Source organism: Cydia strobilella, chromosome 14, assembly GCF_947568885.1.
Source record: "Cydia strobilella chromosome 14, ilCydStro3.1, whole genome shotgun sequence".
Lineage (NCBI taxonomy): Eukaryota > Metazoa > Arthropoda > Insecta > Lepidoptera > Tortricidae > Cydia > Cydia strobilella.
In genome coordinates this window covers 3,574,155-3,597,763 of record NC_086054.1, presented here as the reverse complement: position 1 = coordinate 3,597,763, position 23,609 = coordinate 3,574,155, and the positions used below count along the sequence as shown (strand labels likewise).

The window sequence follows — 23,609 nt, the reverse complement described above, 5'->3', positions numbered from 1 at the left end:
GGAGCTGATGCTGAACCCTGGCTGTACCTAGTGGAAATCAGGTTTCGTGCAACATAGGCACACGCTGTTTTGGTCTTCCGACACGTCTTGATGAGCAATTAGGAGAGCAGTACCCAAGATGGAGCTGATGCTGAACCCTGGCTGTACCTAGTGGAACGCAGGTTTGGTGCAACATAGGCACACGCTGTTTTGGTCTTCCGACACGTCTTGATGAGCAATTAGGAGAGCAGTACCCAAGATGGAGCTGATGCTGAACCCTGGCTGTACCTAGTGGAAATCAGGTTTCGTGCAACATAGGCACACGCTGTTTTGGTCTTCCGACACGTCTTGATGAGCACTTGGGAGAGCAGTACCCAAGATAGAGCTGATGCTGAACCCTGGCTGTACCTAATGGAACGCAGGTTTGGTGCAACATAGGCACACGCTGTTTTGGTCTTCCGACACGTCTTGATGAGCAATTAGGAGAGCAGTACCCAAGATGGAGCTGATGCTGAACCCTGGCTGTACCTAGTGGAAATCATAGGCACAGGCTGTTTTGGTTATTCGACACGTCTTGATGAGCAATTAGGAGAGCAGTACCCAAGATGGAGCTGATGCTGAACCCTGGCTGTACCTAGTGGAACGCAGGTTTGGTGCAACATAGGCACACGCTGTTTTGGTCCTCCGACACGTCTTGATGAACACTTGGGAGAGCAGTACCCAAGATAGAGCTGATGCTGAACCCTGGCTGTACCTAGTGGAACTCAGGTTTGGTGCAATATAGGCACACGCTGTTTTGGTCTTCTGACACGTCTTGATGAGCAAATGGGAGAGCAGTACCCAAGATAGAGCTGATGATGAACCCTGGCTGTACTTAGTGGAACTCAGGTTCATTTATTGTTATCAGAACTTCCACCCCTTTTAACCCCCAGTACCTACTGCATGTTAAACGTGTGGTAGCTCTGGTCAGGTGCCTGCTTCATCTGGCAGCCCTCCAGGTGTTCCAGGTCTTGAAGAACTTAACCTGCCTACAGCATACTCTACCAACTTCAGATTAAAAGAGTTTTACCCCTGATCCGATGCGTCCAGCAGCACTCCAGGTGTTCCAGGTTTTGAGCTGTCTCCGTCATACACTACCCACAACACGTTGAGCGAGTGTTACCCACCCTTTGCCCTTGACCCTTTGCACTCAGCAGCACTCCAGGTGTTTCAGATCTGGAGCTTTCCCCATCATACACTACCAGCGGCACGTTGAGCGAGTGTTACCCGTTACCCCTGACCCTTTGTACCCAGCAGCACTCCAGGTGTTCCAGGTCTGGAGCTTTCCCTATCATACACTACCAGCAGCACGTTGAGCGAGTGTTACCCCTGACTCTTTGCACCCAGAAGCATTCCAGGTGTTCCAAGTCTTGAGCTGTATCCATCGTACACTACACACTACCAGCGGCATGTTGAGCGAGTGTTACCCCTGACCCTTTGCAGCCAGCAGCACTTCAGGTGAAAGAGTGGAGAAGAGAAGAGGATGACTTTGGAAATAAAAATTATTATCACCCTTCCCAACGATTAAGACTATCTCCATAATATCAAATTCCATCCAAATCGGTTTTATTGGATCCCATACAAATTTCCATTACCCCCCCCCCCCCCCCCCGTTTCTGGGGTAAAACCTATCCTATGTCCTTCCCCAGGACTCAAACTATGTCCATACCTCATTTCATCTTAATCGGTTCAGCGTTTATTGATTCCCCATACAAATTTCCACCCCCTTAAAGGGTGAGTTCTTGAATAAAAAGTATTATATGTCCTTCCCCGGGATTCAAACTATCTGTATACCAAATTTCAACAAAAGGCTAGTTTCCCCTCTGGGTTGGAACGTTGGAAAGTCAGATCGCAGTCGCTTTCGTAAAAACTAGTGCCTACGCCAATTCTTGGGATTAGTTGCCAAGCGGACCCCAGCAGACTTCCATGAGCCGTGGCAAAAAGGCTGGGATAACGCGAGTAAGATGATTATATATATATAAGATATTGCCTTAGTGCAAATCATTATCATCATGCTATATAATTTGTATGTATTATATGAATACATAGGTAAATTGTTAAGAGTAATAAACGATTATATCAAATTTACCGATTATTTATATTTTAACCTAATTAAAGTTATAAAGTGACGCATAATGTTGCGAAAGTATCAATATTGTTTAGGCGGTCGCGTTATTTCAAGCAGCGGCCGGCGTTCGGTTACTGTGTAAAAGTCGTATCTTCGCGCGTTTTCAAATCGACTACGGGCTCTTAAATAGTAGTAGGACAGCGTTTCGACTGATAAAAAGACTACATTTTTGTTTAGAAATGTGCAGAAGTTGGTGTTTACCTTGTCCGATTTGGGTGTGTTCTGCTGAATTTGGTTCTGAACACTGGAACTCCAAGGGTAAGATAACGGTTGACCTGCAAAAATAATTAAAAACATTAAGCTTTATCGAAGAAAATTTCAAATAAAGTAAATTAAATATTAGAGTCATGGCGTAATATTGGGGTCCTATTTACGATGTAAGCATTGAGATTCACTAAAGACGTGTCATTGATTTACTATATTTTTTTATGATCTAATTTTCAGATTGTTATTTGATGGTAACGGGACCAATAACCAAACAAATAAAGCTCTAAATCGGTCCAAGCCTTCAAACAGTCAGGGAAGACAATATAAAAAACCGGCCAAGTGCGAGTCGGCCGGTGCACGAAGTGTTCCGTACCATTACGCGAAGAACGGCAAAAAAATCACATTTGTTGTATGGGAGCCCCACTTAAATATTTATTTTATTCTGTTTTTAGTATTTGTCGTTATAGCGGCAACAGAAATACATCATCTGTGAAAATTTCAACTGTCTAGCTATCACGGTTCATAAGATACAGCCTGTTGACGACGGACAGAGGAGTCTCAGTAATAGGGTCCCGTTTTTACCCCATGGGTACGAAACCCTAAAAAAGATCTCTCACATTGAGAATGTACTTTTTTAATACAGTTGCTCAAAAAGTGGTACTTTTTGTGGCTGCGTAGCGTGCGAGAAGCACAATTTCTCGAACTAGTGCTTTTTACTTTTTAGTTCCAAACTATACTTTCGAAACGCAGTTTTTATGTAATTTAGCTTGAGCAGGTACCGGGGCCTCACTCGTTACTCCTCGGTGTCGTTGAGCAACCCGCGCCGGGCCCGCGGCGGCCGCGGCCGGGGCGCGCACGAGTATGAAGGTATCGCGGGCTGCGGCAGCTCAACTATCAAGGGCTGTATAGCTTGAGCAGGTACTGGGGCCTCACTCGTTACTCCTCGGTGTCGTTGAGCAACCCGCGCCGGGCCCGCGGCGGCCGCGGCCGGGGCGCGCACGAGTATGAAGGTATCGCGGGCTGCGGCAGCTCAACTATCAAGGGCTGTATAGCTTGAGCAGGTACTGGGGCCTCACTCGTTACTCCTCGGTGTCGTTGAGCAACCCGCGCCGGGCCCGCGGCGGCCGCGGCCGGGGCGCGCACGAGTATGAAGGTATCGCGGGCTGCGGCAGCTCAACTATCAAGGGCTGTATAGCTTGAGCAGGTACTGGGGCCTCACTCGTTACTCCTCGGTGTCGTTGAGCAACCCGCGCCGGGCCCGCGGCGGCCGCGGCCGGGGCGCGCACGAGTATGAAGGTATCGCGGGCTGCGGCAGCTCAACTATCAAGGGCTGTATAGCTTGAGCAGGTACTGGGGCCTCACTCGTTACTCCTCGGTGTCGTTGAGCAACCCGCGCCGGGCCCGCGGCGGCCGCGGCCGGGGCGCGCACGAGTATGAAGGTATCGCGGGCTGCGGCAGCTCAACTATCAAGGGCTGTATAGCTTGAGCAGGTACTGGGGCCTCACTCGTTACTCCTCGGTGTCGTTGAGCAACCCGCGCCGGGCCCGCGGCGGCCGCGGCCGGGGCGCGCACGAGTATGAAGGTATCGCGGGCTGCGGCAGCTCAACTATCAAGGGCTGTATAGCTTGAGCAGGTACTGGGGCCTCACTCGTTACTCCTCGGTGTCGTTGAGCAACCCGCGCCGGGCCCGCGGCGGCCGCGGCCGGGGCGCGCACGAGTATGAAGGTATCGCGGGCTGCGGCAGCTCAACTATCAAGGGCTGTATAGCTTGAGCAGGTACTGGGGCCTCACTCGTTACTCCTCGGTGTCGTTGAGCAACCCGCGCCGGGCCCGCGGCGGCCGCGGCCGGGGCGCGCACGAGTATGAAGGTATCGCGGGCTGCGGCAGCTCAACTATCAAGGGCTGTATAGCTTGAGCAGGTACTGGGGCCTCACTCGTTACTCCTCGGTGTCGTTGAGCAACCCGCGCCGGGCCCGCGGCGGCCGCGGCCGGGGCGCGCACGAGTATGAAGGTATCGCGGGCTGCGGCAGCTCAACTATCAAGGGCTGTATAGCTTGAGCAGGTACTGGGGCCTCACTCGTTACTCCTCGGTGTCGTTGAGCAACCCGCGCCGGGCCCGCGGCGGCCGCGGCCGGGGCGCGCACGAGTATGAAGGTATCGCGGGCTGCGGCAGCTCAACTATCAAGGGCTGTATAGCTTGAGCAGGTACTGGGGCCTCACTCGTTACTCCTCGGTGTCGTTGAGCAACCCGCGCCGGGCCCGCGGCGGCCGCGGCCGGGGCGCGCACGAGTATGAAGGTATCGCGGGCTGCGGCAGCTCAACTATCAAGGGCTGTATAGCTTGAGCAGGTACTGGGGCCTCACTCGTTACTCCTCGGTGTCGTTGAGCAACCCGCGCCGGGCCCGCGGCGGCCGCGGCCGGGGCGCGCACGAGTATGAAGGTATCGCGGGCTGCGGCAGCTCAACTATCAAGGGCTGTATAGCTTGAGCAGGTACTGGGGCCTCACTCGTTACTCCTCGGTGTCGTTGAGCAACCCGCGCCGGGCCCGCGGCGGCCGCGGCCGGGGCGCGCACGAGTATGAAGGTATCGCGGGCTGCGGCAGCTCAACTATCAAGGGCTGTATAGCTTGAGCAGGTACTGGGGCCTCACTCGTTACTCCTCGGTGTCGTTGAGCAACCCGCGCCGGGCCCGCGGCGGCCGCGGCCGGGGCGCGCACGAGTATGAAGGTATCGCGGGCTGCGGCAGCTCAACTATCAAGGGCTGTATAGCTTGAGCAGGTACTGGGGCCTCACTCGTTACTCCTCGGTGTCGTTGAGCAACCCGCGCCGGGCCCGCGGCGGCCGCGGCCGGGGCGCGCACGAGTATGAAGGTATCGCGGGCTGCGGCAGCTCAACTATCAAGGGCTGTATAGCTTGAGCAGGTACTGGGGCCTCACTCGTTACTCCTCGGTGTCGTTGAGCAACCCGCGCCGGGCCCGCGGCGGCCGCGGCCGGGGCGCGCACGAGTATGAAGGTATCGCGGGCTGCGGCAGCTCAACTATCAAGGGCTGTATAGCTTGAGCAGGTACTGGGGCCTCACTCGTTACTCCTCGGTGTCGTTGAGCAACCCGCGCCGGGCCCGCGGCGGCCGCGGCCGGGGCGCGCACGAGTATGAAGGTATCGCGGGCTGCGGCAGCTCAACTATCAAGGGCTGTATAGCTTGAGCAGGTACTGGGGCCTCACTCGTTACTCCTCGGTGTCGTTGAGCAACCCGCGCCGGGCCCGCGGCGGCCGCGGCCGGGGCGCGCACGAGTATGAAGGTATCGCGGGCTGCGGCAGCTCAACTATCAAGGGCTGTATAGCTTGAGCAGGTACTGGGGCCTCACTCGTTACTCCTCGGTGTCGTTGAGCAACCCGCGCCGGGCCCGCGGCGGCCGCGGCCGGGGCGCGCACGAGTATGAAGGTATCGCGGGCTGCGGCAGCTCAACTATCAAGGGCTGTATAGCTTGAGCAGGTACTGGGGCCTCACTCGTTACTCCTCGGTGTCGTTGAGCAACCCGCGCCGGGCCCGCGGCGGCCGCGGCCGGGGCGCGCACGAGTATGAAGGTATCGCGGGCTGCGGCAGCTCAACTATCAAGGGCTGTATAGCTTGAGCAGGTACTGGGGCCTCACTCGTTACTCCTCGGTGTCGTTGAGCAACCCGCGCCGGGCCCGCGGCGGCCGCGGCCGGGGCGCGCACGAGTATGAAGGTATCGCGGGCTGCGGCAGCTCAACTATCAAGGGCTGTATAGGTACTTTTGGTTTTGGTTTGGTTTGGTGGTATGATTCTACTAATGATATATTAATTTATTATTTTTTCGCAATTGTATTAAAAAACGTCGTTTACAACACGTGTGAAATGTCTTTTTACCACTCGTACCGAGTCTTGCCACTCGCTTTCAGCTCGTGGCAAGATACCTCGGTAATACTGGTAAAAAGACATTCTTTTCACACTAGTTGTAAAATGTACTATTATAAGTAGTTGAATAAGTTTAGTCATAAATTACCTTGAGCGAGGGGACTGTGCGCTCGGGGCGGCGCGTCGGGCGGCGCTAGCATGGTCGGCGACGGCGACGGCGTCGCCAGCGGCTTCACTACCGCAGCTGGCGCAGCAACCTGTCAGTGCACACATATATTTATTACTTACACTCATTTCAAAACACACACATTCATCCGAGGTAATTTCCCGGTCATCGGGCCCGAGCGAAGTTAGGACTTATATAGGTCGAGAATTAGCTCCATGCATGAATTTATTTTTATTTTTGGATTCATAATTTATATCGTTGGAACACCGGAAATGATAAAAATACTTTTGTAAACCTTAACATTATTTTATTAAAAAATATTTAAAATGTTGAAAATATTTGAGCGGTTGCAACGCTCATAATTTTTGGCGCGAATTCGACAGAGCGTGATGACATCACACGTTGGGCGGCCCAACTGACGTTTGCTACTAATGACACTAATCTGTCGAACGCGTGACGTCACGTGGCGTTTCGAGCGTTTCGCTCACTAGCTTTTCGCGGGCAAATTTTTGTACTTTTTATTTATAATTTTAAGTGATTAAATGGTAATTTAAAAACGGAAATGCATTTGTAACATGATATAACGGTAACAAACATCCGAATAAAACATATTTCGTTCAAATATAAACTTCATGCATGAGGCTAATTAAATGGACATTTACTCGAAGCAATTGAAGGCATGTTTACAAAAACAACATAACTACACTAGACATGAAACGAAAAAAACTAAATGTCTTCTTATATTAATGATTAAACGAACTTACCTGTAAGTGAAGTTCGATCATAATTATACGAAGGGTTTCGTCCGAAGATATTAGTAATTTAGAATTATAGAACACATTGTAGTTACGCGAAAGTGTAACCACTCATCACTTGTATAAGGGAAAAAAGTAGCCAGTACTGGCAACCCCTTTTTTTTTTTTTTGATTTCGCCAACCTATCCATGTCAGACCCACTTCATTTAGTTTAGAGCCTTAGAGCTCAAATTATGATATTTCCTAGGGGCCTGGGCGGGCGGGTATGCATTACTAATATCTTCGGACGAAACCCTTCGTATAATTATGATCGAACTTCACTTACAGGTAAGTTCGTTTAATCATTAATTATACTCGAGTTTCGTCCTCGATATTAGTAATTTAGAATTATAGAACACATTGTAGATGTTGAGAGCATGGAAGGAAATATCAGAATTGATAAACCTTAGTTTACTCATTTACTTATTAAGATTAGTAAATAACATAACATCTTTTGATTTGTGTTCCATATACTTATCTGATTAATTTAGACTACTAATCATAGGTACAATTGAAATTAATGGAATACTTCAATGGGTGCTTTATCATTTACGACAAACATATGGATCTAGCAAGTGCCATATTATCACTATTAACGTAAACAATTGTTCTGTTATATAGAACTTGGCAAAAGTATTTAGGTAGGTAGTGGAATTGCTACTCCATCCTGTCCCAAACTTACACCCGCTTTGTAAGCAAAATATGTAGAAGCATGTCTTGTACTATGCGAAGAAAAGATGGAAATGTCAATTCCGCAAAGTAGGAGACTTAATACAATTGTGACTTGTGAGCCTTATTGAGCCCTATAAAAAGTAAGTCAGATTTACTTAAGTCTTTTTAGTTCTATTAATATAGGCAATTTACATGTTCGTACATTACTACATACTTGAGGGCGCTCCTCGAAAGGTAAGTAAAGAGATGGCTGGTTGACACCCACTCTAGATGTTTTTATAATTTCAGATATTTTAATCATGATTTTATCAGTAAGATATACCACATATATTAGATACAATTTTTTTTTTTTTTTTTTTTGTTTGGCAGCGTCTGCAGCTCTGCGCTTTGTGCACTGTCACAAGAGCAAGTGAGTTTACACAATACACATTTCAGTGAAAGTTGATTGAATGGTTAACTTTCATTTGGACCAAATGATCCTAAATAATTGGGAACATTAGCCGCATCCCATGCTACTTTATACCGTGGCATATGCGGTCTAAGCTTAAGCTTAAAACCCCCTTACAAAAACATTTAAACACGATCATCATCGAGAGAGCAGATCTGTGGCTGTCAATTGTGCCGTATTTTCTGCCCGAATTAACTATTTCTGTTAGAAATACTATAGTCATTGGAAGGTACTGAAGGACCGTATACATCAATTTTATTCTTTAGACAAAATTAAAACCGTCGTACTGCTCAATTTAGCTGTCGATAACGACGCAAACAGGATATTCACTGCGTACCGTTGAACGTATCGCTGCAATAGCGATGTGCTTACAAAACTCCGGCAACACATATTATTGCGTGTTTTGGGATTTTTCATAATATTGATATTAAAAGGCGCTTAAATAAGGGGTACCATGGTTGTATAGGCCAATCGGGGACAACCATGATACCCTCAGCTTTTTCAGAAATGATTTTTCTCAGAGCTTTTAGTATTACTGCAGACACTGGCGGGGAATGCGTAAAAGAAAAAAAATCAGCCCATTCTGTAAACGCGTCATACGCGTACGCATCTGGGACTGTTCCAAGAAATGTACCTGTCACAGTTTCTGTTAATAATGCAACTTGCAAAAAGACTAAGCTAGGTTGTCCAAATCCTGTAATCAACACAACAACAACAACAGCCCGCAAAGGAAAGTTCACATTTCACATCTGGGTGAGAACGTCTATAATCTTGGCACGCAATAACTTTTTGGTCACTTTATTGAGATGGGGTTATTGGATACCCCCCCTAGGATTTATATAAGATATAGCTGTATCACAGAATAAATAATAGTACAGAAGGATAGTAGGTACAGAAGGATCACTCTCTAACAAAACGCGTCTATTACGAGAGATATGACTGCAAGGCGGCGCAAGCGTGAGCAGGCATTCGTTCCGTAGCGGTGCGCGGCAAGCGGCAACTACTATATTGATAGCACATGGCTAGACACCAGAACTGGTGTGGGCCACATGTACTTGTAGCGACACAACAAGATTGCGGAGTGAGCCACGCCTGGCTGTAGTGTTGTCGACTCGTAAAATTATTTGGCATTAATAACTATCTTTGGTAAAGATTTTTAGGCCGCCGGTCGCCGCACGCTGATGCGCCCCACCCCGTCGTAAAAGCGTCAGAGAAGATTTCGATAGAAATAGGTCATCTCGGATACGGTGGCTTGAATCGCGAATAGCATTAATCCACCAATCCAAATCTGAATGGAGAGAAAGGTGTAGAAATATATCTATCCAAATGTTCATGACCTCTCAAATTTAAATACTTAACACGTTTCATTTGTTTCGTGTACAACCAGCAGTGTTACACGGCTGGACAAGAAGAAATTAATAGCCCAATTAATTGCCCAAATCTTCTGATTTTGCAATGATTTAAGAGCTTAAAGGATTCTAATCCATATTTTATTCGATTTCTCTTTTCGACCGGCAATCTTACTTGCCATTTTTTAGAATGTATTATATAACGGAGATCTTTACAAGAAGCAGCTGGAATTCAACCCTTTGATTCATTTATGATGAATCCCAGGGACTGGACAGTATACGGAAACAGTGATTCTGTGGTCTATAAACTATTTATACATTCCCGATTTCGATATGATTCACCTATCAGGTAAAGGTCGTCAAGATAAATCGATGATATGAGGTTTTAAGGTCAGGTTCCATCAATTTGGTAAATACATTAGGCACCCTAAGGTATTTTCTAGAGTAGGGATGAATTTTGATCAAAAAATATGCATCCTCTAAATCCAGTGTGGACATGAAACCGCCTTTAAAACGAATTTCAAAACCGTGCGTAATCTTCAAGCTTAAATATGAAATCAGCGAGTCTGCCAGCAGCATATTTTGTACGTTATAACGTACCGGGTCTAGCGCCGGCGATTGTGCTTGGCCTGATGCGATGCGACGACCTGTGCGACGAGCTCCCCTGGCCGTAGCGCCGACTGCTCGAGGCTGTAGACTGATGTTTGTGTGTCGGACCCTTCGGCTGTTGCAAGCTGGGGGTCCCGTCCGTCTTTCAGGTTTAATTTGTTCTGTTGAACCACCTTAGTATATGTACTTGATTTCGATACATCTTTAGCTGTATTTAAGGTCTCTGGCAAATCTTCACCAAACATAATCTTCACTTCATCTTTATCCATCATTGTATTTGCTAATTAATCTCTAAATCCTCTTTTAGTGAATATAACGTGAAGTTTCTGCGAATTGACGATTCGACTGTATAATCGCATAGTAAGCGTGCAAGATCCATCAGCTGTTTAGAAATGCTGTTGTTTTATCCGTGGACTTCAATTATGACGTCAGCATACGACCTAAGCCCTATAATTGTTTCTGCGATCTGCTTTTGATTAAGCTCAATAGCTTTATCTCTTTTTACGACAGCTTCAATTGATGCTGCTTTTATCTCAGCATTTAGCTGCGGAAGCAAGGAATTCTTGCAATTGGAAGGCACTAGGAATTTATCTAGTAGTTAGTTTTTCTAAGCCGGATGTGGCTATGTGCTTAAATCTGCTAGACACTTCTTTGTTAATGTCTTCGCCATTCTTGACTCAGCGATGGATCGGTTCCCAAGATTTCCAATATTTATATTGGTAGGTAGCAGATTGGCATACATCGCATCTGATGGACCCGCGATCGGCTCTATTGCGTGTGATGGACCAGCAATCGGCTCGGCTTCATGTAATAGGTCAGCGATGTGACGGACAGGCCATCGGCTCTACTTCGCTACAGTGGCCGGTAACCTGTGCTGTCGGCGGCGGCAGCGTGTTATCGCAAGCCCGCGAGGGCGCATTTCTGACTAATCAATCAGCAAATGAATACATTAATTGCATACTAACAAAGACGAAGCATGTGGCGAAACAGTCCCGCAGACTGATCTGAGTACATGCATCTTAAAAATGCGGCGGAAGTGTCCTATAGACCCCCTGAATGTATTATTTTTGAGCGGCAAAAATAGCATGAACCTTGTGGCGAACCAGTCCCTCAGACTGATCTGGTTACAAAGGTTTTTCTTTTACTGTGGGACTGCGGCGGAATAGCCCTATAGACTACCCTGAATGCAGTATCATATTAGGCAATACGATTATAATGCGACGAAATAGTCCTTTAGACTACTCTGAGTGCACTATATTCGACAAAAATACCAAGTTTATTTTAACAAAAATAAGTAGGTAGTTGTTGCCTAATCAAGCAGCAAATCGATACGTTAATTGCACACTCACAAAGGCGAAGCATGTGGCGAAGCAGTCCCGCAGACTGATCTGAGTACATGCACCTTAAAAATGCGGCGGAATGGTCCTATAGACCCCCTGAATGCATTATTTTTGAGCGGCAAAAATAGAATAAACCTTGTGGCGAAACAGTCCCTCAGACTGATCTGGTTACAAAGGTTTTAGTTTTATTGCGGCGGAATAGTCCTATAGACTACCCTGAATGCAATATCTTATTTTGCAATATCATTATAATGCGACGAAGTAGTCCTGTAGACTACTCTGAGGGCACTATATTCAATAAAATTACCAAGTTTATTTTAACAAAAATAAGTGGGTATTTTTAAGTACGAACCATTTTGGTAATCCGGATTCATTGGCGCGGCCTCCGACAACGTTGAACCTGACAACGAACTGTGAACACGTGGAGCCCGAAGAGGACGAGGAAGAACATATTTGAATTTGACATATTATTTGAGTTGCTTTAGACGTTTCGCTAACAACTCGAGTTCCTCCCCGTTGTCAATTATTGACACAAGTGGAGTGGTTGAGCACTAAAATGCGAATGAAGTGGGTCTGACATGGATAGGTTGGCGAAATCAAAAAAAAAAAAAAGGGGTTGCCAGTACTGGCTACTTTTTTCCCTTATACAAGTGATGAGTGGTTACACTTTCGCGTAACTACAATGTGTTCTATAATTCTAAATTACTAATATCGAGGACGAAACTCGAGTATAATATTAGTTATTGGACATAAACATTATATATGTGATTTTAGTAAGTGGCCAATAGTTCCGAAATATACGATTACACATTTCAAAGACCAGTATTTTTGGAAAAAAATTGAAAAATAAGTTCGTCACTTATGCTGTTTTTGTAAAATTTTGTTAGTTATGTTTTTTTTTGTAAGAAAATAAAACAAGTTTCTATGGAGATTATGTTTTGTATTCTATCAGAGAGGTACAGATTTATCTTACTTAACTAGTGGATTTATTTTAATCCTCACATCCGCTTCTGTTGTCAAAACAATGTAGATATGTAATTTTTGTAAAATAGGTATATTTTCGGAGACTGATATTGGACAATTGGGGCCATTTTTGGAAACTATCTTTTGCTCTACGTGTAGATCCTGCTTAGACGAATGCTATGTGATACCAGAAACTCAAAATCCGTAAAAAATGTTAGTTATGTTGTTTTTATAAACATGCCTTCAATTTGTCGATCCCGAGCGAAGCAAACATTAATGTAGATCAAGAGCAAAATTATTGGGTATTTATTCAATATAGTTCACCGGCACCCGGCGAAGCTCAACCCGATGTTAGTCAAGGATACAACTGCCGGGCTAGCACATGATTGACGCGACAGTATCTCGCCGCGAGATAGACTACCCGTCTTTTACTAACTGTATGAATTAAAGGGGGACGAGTAGTCTATGTCGCGGCGAGATACTCTCGCGCGAATCATGTGCTAGCCCGGCTGATACTTCCGAGCGGTAGAAACGCTCATAATTTATGGCGCGAATTCGACAGAGCGTGATGACATCACACGTTGGACGGTCCAACTGATGTTTGGCACTAATGACACTTATGTGAACTAATCTGTCGAACGCGTGACGTCACGTGACATTTCGCGAGTTTTGCTGGCAAATTTTTGTACTTTTTATTTATTATTTTAAGCAATTAAATGATAATTTAATAACGGAAATGCATTTGTAACATGATATGTGTCGTTCTCAAGTAAAAGATACCACATTACCGCTTACCACAAGGACGTTCTGACAAGCTATTCGTATAGAGATGCAAGAAAATTTCACCCTTATGGCAAGCAACTATGTGTTACCTTTTACTTGCGAATGAGTCGAATGACACATATAACGGTAATAAATATCCGAATAAAAACTAGACTTATATTGATCGGGATATAGGCCGTGATTACCTTTTGAATTGTTTATGAGCTCCCGATATTTCAACGCAGTTACATCATGCATCTTGTTCACGGGTGACGGGTATATAAGTCTAGTGAAACTAACCGTGAATCATTCAAAACTCTTATCCGAATAAAAAATATTTTGTTAAAATATATACGTCATGCATGAGGCTGATAGTTAAATAAATGTTTGACCTGTGCCTTCTCGTGCTTGGCCCTGGCGACGTAGTTCCCCGGGAACACGCCGGCGCGCTGCGAGCGCTCCGAGCGGCCCTTGTACCAGCCGTCGCGGCACCGCTCCGTCACTATGTAGATACCTGCAAATATTCACTTTTTATATTCATAATATCTAAAAGAGATATGTTATACTTCATATGCACGCACTATGTCCCATGGCAAATCACCACTAGTCCTCGCTCTTCAATATATTAACGCGCTCCTCGCATAAGCACCGGAATGTGATGTATTTGCAAGTAGTTGGATGGGTCTGTGCAAAGAGTGTATGAAGTTCTGTGAGAGGATGGATAAACGTGAATCTTCTGTTTTGTATTAGTGTTTCATTTTTGCATTTGTACCTACCGTTTGTCCTCTACTTAACGGCCGGCGGCCGGGGCGCGCACGAGTATGAAGTTATCGCGGGCTGCGGCAGCTCGCGTATCCTGTATACTTTTGGTTTGTTTACCTATATGATTCTACTAGCTGAAAGTATTATTTTTTTGTCTCGTAGAAAAAGTATTGTATACAATAGTGATATAATCAAGGTTTTCAATCTCGTACCTTACTTAAGCAACTCAGCAAGCTTCGTTGCTTAAACACGGTACTCGACTGAAAAACTCTCTATTATATCACGATTGTATAAAATACTATTTCAGAGTAATTTTTACAGTAGCTCGATATGTTTGTACTAGTAAGTCCAAACCCTATGTAATGTTAAATCATTTTACGGTTTAGACTCACTTGTTTTAGTCACTCGCGCGACAATGAATTAATGTTAATGAATAAATGTTAGTATGTCTCACAACAGTTTAAATTCGATTATTGCAAACCTATGTAATGTATTTATGATAGCAAATAGCACTAACCTCCTTTCTTGAGTTCCAGCTCGTCAGGTTTCTGCGGCTTGTAGACGTAGAGCGCCACGTAGGCGGCCGGCAGCGCGCGCTCGCGCTCGCCGCTCCTGCTGCGGCGGCGGCGGCGCGGCTCCGGCTCCGCCTGGTCCAGCAGGCTCGTCGCTAGGATCTCCGCCGAATGCCTGAAATTATTATACTATTATTAGTATTTTTCAATTTCTCATGCTCTGAAAGAGGGTCATTGTCGTTCTAAAAGGTGTTCAGAAAATGATACGTTTCTGCACTAGAGCATTTTACGTTCCGAGTACGATTTTTTTACGATAAGCAATTAAAGTTTGAGTTTAAATGGATTTGTTATACAATTTCCATTCTTAACTGATACTTTTGCCTAAATTATTAATTGAAAGTACCCTCAATACATATTATAAAAATGTATACTTAGTCACGTTTAAAAAAAAACACATGCATTTTACTTTTCTCGTATTCGAAATGAAAAGTAGACTGTTTAGCTCGGGTGAAAGGCGTCATTTCAGCCTCGGACTATTATATATTATACAGCCAAACTACCTCATCAGAGATGAGTGCCTTTCATCCCTCGGTTAACAATCTACTATTACCCGTACATGGAACAATCTTAGAAAAAAACTCTGAATTTTTTCTGACCCATAGCAAATATTACAATTGGACGTGCCGGTCAAAACTTTTTATAACTGCGGACACTAAATGGATCGGGTGATCGACTATAAAAAATTTTATTAGGGAACATTTTACATGGATCAACCTAGCCCCAGACTATGCAAAGGTACTATGGGTACTACGCGACGATATACACATACTTAAATAGATCAATATATACTTATACGCATAGAAAACACCCATGACTCGAGAACAAATATCTGTGTTCATCACACAAATAAATACCCTTACCGGGATTCGAACCCAGGACCATCGGCTATATAGGCAGGGTCACTACCCATTAGGCCAGACCGATCGTCAAACCCCTCCGTATCCCGTTTCTTTTTTGAAAACGGCGAACAAGCAAAGCCTGATCGCGGCTCGTAGTTTGGATACTCCTAGATTAGACAAAACCTGCATTGTAACTTTAGTTATTAGATTGGTTCTTTTATCTAAAGAAATTTCTTTTAATCTAACGACAGTCAAAACATCATAGTGCACTAAAATTCACTAACCATATTGAGACAAAGATACCACTCACCTGTTTTGCGTAGAATGGTTAGCTTGCAAATGCGACGACGGCGTCAGACTGTGCCTCTTCTCCCTATGATGATGGTCTCTATGGTTCCTCGCCACCATATAGTTCCCGTCTTTCCCGTGAGACGGCGACAGCGCCGCCTGCAGCCCTATACCGAAGTTTAGTAAAGAATCCGGGCCACTGGGCCGGTTTAAAATCTTCGAAGACGAAGGAGCGTCGAGTCGTGAAGGTTCAGAATTGCTTGGACCTTCCTGGCTATCGTTATGATTCGCCGTAGAATTACTGTTCGCGGATACATTCAATTTTGGACTCTCGGCGGGCGGTAGCGATACGTTCAAAGAAGTATTCGTCGCGGTGGAACTCTCGTTTAAACTTAGAACTCCCATAGACGCGTTGAGAGACGAATCGGGGTTTTCATTTTCTTCTTCAGTTGGATTTTGTGTCGTAGTAGAAGCGATTACGGTCGCATTTCGCTCGGTATTATTATCGGGGGAGCTCGGTAGGCTCGGTTCGGCGCTTTCACAAGTACTTTCGTTGGAGCTGGTATTAGGAGTTGTCGTTGAACTGACAACTGAAGCTGTATTCACACTAGAACTTGAATCCGAACTGACGTTGTTCGCGTTGAAGTTGGCCACGGAAACGGGGAAATGTTCATGCGTTCTGACGTTTTGATATGTTGTATCAGCTTTGTGTACTGGTGTGGTGTTGTAGCTGTCATATTTCACTGTTCTGAGTCGATCGTAGTTTTCCCCTATTCTTGATACGCTTTGCATCATAGTGGCTTGCGATCCGTGTGTTTTATTATGTACGTTCGTGAAGTGTATTAGGTCTAGGGAGTGTTTAGTCTGGGCGGGTTCTAAGATGTTCCTGGGGGTGAGGTTGTGGGTAATGTGTTGGGGTGGGAGGATGTGTGGGGGAGAGTGGTAGTTGGGGTGGGAGTGGCTCATGGCCGGCATGTTTTGGTAGTTGCCGATGTTTGTGGTCGGCGTTGACACCGACATCGGTTGGTAGCGGTGGGAGTGCTGGAAACAATCAAACGTACAATTCATGACTTTTTACTGGATATTTTGCAACTTTGTTTGAAATTATCGTACCTATATAATTCGAATATTAACACTAAAATTAATGATTTCAACTAATATTTTGAATTTAAATATTAAAATTGATTCAACATTAAAATTAGTAAACATCAGATGATCAGACAAAAAGGACGTGCATCGTGCGCGTTGTATCGTTTGAATCCTCATAAGAGGCGTCTCACGGCATGCGGGGCGCTTGCGTGGACTGCGGTGAGGCCTCTCAAATGAAACTCACATATTACAACTCGCCAATTCACGTCCATGCACACTTATCTGTTTTGTACAGACTTTTATTAGTTTTATTATAGCATATCTCACTGGAGGGCTAAGCCGGCTAAGTTCTCAACATGACAGAAAGTAAAACGGCTATAGTCTCAAATACTAATACAAATGTGCGGGTTAGCTACATTTAGCTAGTAAATCTCGACTTTTGGGTCTGAAAGGGATAAATATGTGTAATTTTGAACCAAAAGGGTACTTATTGTCGGTTGTCAATAAGGCGCTATTTTGATATAGTTTTAATTTGTAACGAACCTTATCGACAACCGACAATGTGGTACCTTTTGTTTGGAAACGTCACATATATATATAGATACCTGCGCGTGGTGCCGGTGGTGGTCGGGCCCGGGCCCGGGCGGCACGGGCGGCACGGGGCGGCCGAGCGCGGGGCTGGAACAAAGATCGCACGGTTAGCGAAACCAAACGAAAACCAAAAACCGGCCAAGTGCGAGTCGGACTCGCGCACGAAGGGTTCCGTACCATTACGGAAAAAACAGCAAAAAAATCACGTTTGTTGTATGGGAGCCCCATTTTAATATTTATATTATTCGTAAAAGTATTTGTTGTTATAGCGGCAACAGAAATACATCATCTGATACTCACGGTTCATGAGATACAGCCTGGTGACAGACAGACAGACAGACAGACGGACAGCGAAGTCTTAGTAATAGGGTCCCGTTTTTACCCTTTGGGTACGGAACCCTAAAAATTGCCAATCGGGGGCAATAATTCGTGTATAAGCGTATTTTGGCATAGTTGTAGGGAATGGTGTATTAAAATAGCTATTTATGCAACAAGTGTGGAAATCATCTTTACGCACGTGTATCATACAATGTTTTACTATGCATTGTGCGAGTAAATAAAAAAACATATCATGGCAAATAAGTTTAATTATCAACAGGAGTGTTTTTAATCGACACGAGTTGCGAATTACCTATTCGCACGTGTATCGTACAACGTTTTACAGTACATATGGCCCTTTAAACTTTCGACATATGCACGAAAAGTGCTCTTTACGCACTAGTGCGAGAAAGTAGCACCAAATGTACTGTAAAAAAAATTGAAAACAAAAAGCACTAGTGCGGAAAAGTAGTACTTTCCGCATGATATGGCTCCGTAAGAAACGCACTTTTCGAGCACATGCATTGTAACATACTAAAAGTACCGGGGGGGGGGGGGGGGGGGGGTTATATAAAGGTCCCTCTTTATAGTTTTTCGTAAATAACTCATAAACGGTGGCCCATAGCAAAAAATTGTCTTATACGTACAGAGGGCCTCCCACGAAGACAGAATTTCGCAAATTGCGGGCATTTCCTCCAATTATGGCGTAGTTAGGGTGACAGAGAAAGATGCCGGCAATTTGCGAACTTCGATGTTCACGGTATGCCCTCAGGCATGAGACGGTTCCGTTTCTTTTCATAAAATTTCCCGGACGGAAGGGGGACGATCAAAAAGACGTGATGCGTACAGACCACGGACCTATATGAACTGGTTTTCCGCTTTTTAGACAGTTTTAGCCTTACCGAATATTCGGTTCGTTATGAGCTGAACCGAATGTTCGGCCGAATATTCGTATTCGGCAAAGTCCATATTCGGCCCATCTCTAATCTGTATAGAATCTCCTACAAAATAGATATACAGGTTGTCCCAAAAATAGCACGTCAAACTGACACTTGAGGTAGTATGCGAGTAATGGGGATGGCCGGTCGAAATATTTAGCAGATGGCGCCAGCATAGCATGCCCTGTCAATCCCTAGAATTGTGTAAAATGTTTGTTTTTTTTACAGGAATTTTGCCTGGATGCCAGCCCTTCAATCCAAATCTCATAGAAAAATGGGCAAGCTATGATGGCGCCATCTATGCAAACCTTTGACAGTTGCCAACCCCATTGAGTATGTCTATGTGGTGTTATGCGCCGTGGCGTTAAAATCAATGTTCCAATTTTGATGAACAAGATTTTATGATGCGGGCGACACAATCTACATTTTAACCGATTTTAAATTCGCTAGGCTTATTATTTATATTAGTTTATTTACCAGTCGCTTTTCGGTGAAGGAAAACATCGTGAGGAAACCGGACTGATCCTAACAAGGCCTAGTTCCCCCTCTGGGTTGGAAGGTCAGATGGTAGTCGCTTTCGTAAAAACTAGTGCCTACGTCAATTCTTAGGATTAGTTGTCAAGGTGACCACAGGCTCCCAGGAGCCGTGGCAAAATTCCGGGATAACGCGAGGAAGTTTCGTTGTTTAATTTTCAAAAAGAGCAAAGTCAACTTTATATACTACAATATTGGTTTAAGTTTCACTGGCGAATTAGATTATTTATACGAAAAAAACCGGCCAAGTGCGAGTCGGACTCGCGCACCTAGGGTTCCGTACAAAAAATATTTTTATTATGTCTTGATTCCCTTGCGAGTGTCGAAAATTTGCGGAAAGCGGCATAAACGGTTGTATCTTTTGATTGCGTTGGCTTAGAAGTTTGATTTTTTCACAGCTCCAAGGGACAGTAGACCTGAGTTACTTGAGTTAGTTGAGAGTTGTGCCATTCCCGGTAACATTCCCCATACAAAATGGGTAATGTTACCGGGAACGGCACAACTCTACCTGAGTATTTGATATAAATTCCAGCTTGATACCTCCACGCGTTCCTGAGAAAAAGGTCTTGACAGACAGACAGACGGACGGACGGACGGACAACAAAGTGATCCTATAATAAGGGTTCCGTTTGTTCCATTCGAGGTACGGAACCCTAAAAAAAACAGTGGTTAGTTTTTCACGCGTTTTTTATTTAGACAATGCAAGTAATACCTGTTAATGAGATGGCGAGCGGGCTGGTTGAGCTCCACGAAGGCGATGGGAAAGATCCCGACTCGCTGTTCCAGCCGACCCTCCGCCCAGTTCTCGTCCACTCGCCGGTGTACCGTAATTATCGCCCCTGCAAACATCATTGTATTATACTTTATTGTATCATTTATTTCATACAAGTAGTCCATATTATCCTGTCCTGTGAAAGTTTTAAAAAACAAATTATTACTCACTTCAAATCGAAACTGTAAACAATAACAAACTGTTTCTTTAAGTAGGTATAATTAAACTTTTGTAACAACTTCTATAATTTAACATTGTAATAGGTAACTTATGCACAAATAATTTATAACTTTCTTTGTGTACCCCGTGTGGTTGTATGTACGAGTAAGCAACATGCCCGTGCATACATATACATGGATGAATGAATATAGATACACTTCAAGTTACTAATAAGTTTGTTTATTAATGATAACTTTGTTTTCCGCTTACTGCTCCTACACTAGCTACTTTAGATTAGAAATTATTTAATTAAGGTAGGGCACTCAAGGTCTATTAACACATTGCTTATTATTACATCATTTTTGTATATGACTGTTTGTTGCCTAAATAAATAAAAAATAAAAAAAATTATATACATAACTTAATTACAAACATCATTAAAAATAGATAAATAATAATTAATCACAAATTCATTAAAACAACACAAGTCAAATAAATTAAATGCATTCAATAATTAATGCATTTATTCCCTTAGGGCCAGATGCACCAACCACAATTAACAGACTCATCAACGTCACGCAGCAGAGATCTATGAAACTTCAATAAAATTTAGCAAACGCTTTAACGGTGACAGACGGTTTGGTGCAACCGACCCTTAGTGCCAGTTGCACCATCCGCACTTGACAGACTGATTAACGTCACCCGGCGCGCCGCGGCGGTTTACTATGAAACTTTCCATACAATAAAATTTAGCGAACTCTTTAACGATGACAAACAGTTTGGTGCAACCGACCCTTAATCTTAGAAATAGAGCTTATCAATAATGGCATACTTTTTAGGGTTCCGTACCCAAAGGGGACCCTATTACTAAGACTCCTATTACTAAGATGTATGTATGTCTGTCTGTCTGTCCTGTATGTCTGTCTGTCTGCCCGTCTGTCACCAGGCTTTATCTCATGAACCGTGATAGCTAGACAGTTGAAGTTTTCACAACTGTTGTCGCTATAACAACAAATACTAAAATCAGAATAAAATAAATATTTAAGTGGGGCTCCCATACAACAATCGTGATTTTTTTGCCGTTTTTTGAAGAATGGTACGGAACCCTTCGTACGCGAGTCCAACTCGCACTTGGCCGGTTTTTAATTTAGATTACTTTATGGCATTTTTTTAAACTATAATATTCATTATACAATTCGGACTTAAACGCGGAACTCAACTTGAAATATCTATATTATGTCACGAAGTAATGAATTAATGATCTCTATCGAATTATGTTATTATTCAGTTGTAAATAATAAAGTTATTTGTACCTTTATCAAATGCTAAACAGCCCTCTTCATCCGGTGCGGACATTCGGAAGTCGTAGAGCGCTTTGCATAGCGCCGTCGGGACAGGAAGTGGGACTATCACCTGAAATTACAACATCATCATATTACATAAGTATACTCTGACACACCCACTTTCTCAGTAGAAAAAGGCGGCAAATTTAAAAAACCTAGGCGAGAAGAATTGATTTCCCATAGAAAGTTTGAATTTCGCGCCTTTTTCTACTGACAGTGGGTGTATCTGAGTATAAGTGTGGTTTTAGAAGAAAAAAACATAGCACGTAGAAACTTTTGTCTCAGCCAACGCCATTAGGCGCTATTGTTTATTTATTGAAGTAAGCTGATCTAGCCAAGTATAACCCACCCTTTGCTTAACCCTTTTAACGCCAAAGATATCAACTGACGCGCGCGGTTACAGTCCAATTAGGGAAAGCAATAACCGACCAAAAATTTTAACCGGTTTCGGTTATGCCCGAAAAATAACCATTTCGACAAAAATGATAAATTTACAACCAAGTAATTGAAGAAACCTATAGAAGTAGGCAGAAATGAAACGTGAGACACGTGGGAAGGACAAACAATAATAGCGTTTTCTCTGTTACTCCTCTGAAAGTTCAATAGTCTTCCCTCCTCCTTTTTATCTCTTTATTATTGTATCTATTTGTTTTTAGGTATTAGTCATGGTACGGTACCTGTACAACCAAGTAATTGAAGAAACCTATAGAAGTAGGCAGAAATGAAACGTGAGACACGTGGGAAGGACAAACAATAATAGCGTTTTCTCTGTTACTCCTCTGAAAGTTCAATAGTCTTCCCTCCCCCTTTTTATCTCTTTATTATTGTATCTATTTGTTTTTAGGTATTAGTCATGGTACGGTACCTGTACAACCAAGTAATTGAAGAAACCTATAGAAGTAGGCAGAAATGAAACGTGAGACACGTGGGAAGGACAAACAATAATAGCGTTTTCTCTGTTACTCCTCTGAAAGTTCAGTAGTCTTCCCTCCTCCTTTTTATCTCTTTATTATTGTATCTATTTGTTTTTAGGTATTAGTCATGGTACGGTACCTGTACAACCAAGTAATTGAAGAAACCTATAGAAGTAGGCAGAAATGAAACGTGAGACACGTGGGAAGGACAAACAATAATAGCGTTTTCTCTGTTACTCCTCTGAAAGTTCAATAGTCTTCCCTCCCCCTTTTTATCTCAATATTATTGTATCTATTTGTTTAATTAGTCATGGTACGGTACCTGCAGGTACGTGATAGGGAAGACCCCGGTCCGGCCGGAGGTCTCTCCTTGGTACCAGAAGGCGTCCAATTTCTTCTGTAGCAATATTGTTTCACCTTTCTTGAACGATAGGTCCCTGCAATGTTACAAACAATATTATACCTATAAACATTAGCAAATAATACATATTTTTTGTACAGTCGAAGGCAAAAATATCGATCCAGACAAATGGCTCAAAAATGACACGACAAACGTAAACACGACTTTATTACGTACGACGAAGAGCGTACACATATTTTTGAAACTGGGAATGTATATATATTTATACCCTTGACTGTACTTACTCAACAGAATAGAATTTTAATTTCATAGAACGCTTTGGTGTGTGAAATAAAAAATAAGATTGAAATATACGCCGAACTTGGTTAAGATTTGGTAGCTCAGCATTTTGACGGTATTTTAGAGCTAAAAGCAGGGGGGTGTCACTTCGCAGTTTAGGTACATTTAGCCGGCGCGCCTCCCGGGCAGGCGTATGGCAATGGGCTGCCGCTCGACTCGCGCAAAATTAAAAATACATAATGCATTCGAACCCTAAATCTATAGATATTGTTCTGTTTACGGATGTCTGAATAAACGGAAGAACAAGGAAGTAGAAATAACATTTTTTCAAATTCCGGACTATATAGACTGACATATTTTCAAAGGAATAAGTACTTCTGTGGCATACCTACTTCCGTGAGAATCAGACATACTATCTCCGGATAAAAAAAATATGTTTACAGAATCAACGTTTGTAATTCCTACATATTTGTCTTAAAAATAATAAATCAGTAGGTATAGCTACAAAAACTTGTCAA

At 43.8% G+C, this 23,609-nt stretch overlaps 1 protein-coding gene across 3 annotated transcripts in view; it reads right to left on the bottom strand.

Moving 5' to 3' along the window:
• The window catches only part of LOC134747104 (E3 ubiquitin-protein ligase SH3RF1-like), an 80,609-nt gene that overhangs the window by 14,747 nt on the left and 42,253 nt on the right, over positions 1-23,609 (bottom strand). For all 3 annotated transcript variants that reach the window (XM_063681674.1, XM_063681675.1, XM_063681676.1), the window contains exons 5-13: positions 22,774-22,888; positions 21,508-21,607; positions 19,976-20,102; positions 17,488-17,560; positions 15,816-16,834; positions 14,612-14,781; positions 13,725-13,846; positions 6,378-6,486; positions 2,348-2,421 (exon numbers count right to left, since the gene is read on the bottom strand). In XM_063681674.1, the coding sequence (XP_063537744.1) occupies positions 2,348-2,421; positions 6,378-6,486; positions 13,725-13,846; positions 14,612-14,781; positions 15,816-16,834; positions 17,488-17,560; positions 19,976-20,102; positions 21,508-21,607; positions 22,774-22,888 (1,909 nt within the window). The remainder of the gene's footprint in view (positions 1-2,347; positions 2,422-6,377; positions 6,487-13,724; positions 13,847-14,611; positions 14,782-15,815; positions 16,835-17,487; positions 17,561-19,975; positions 20,103-21,507; positions 21,608-22,773; positions 22,889-23,609) is intronic.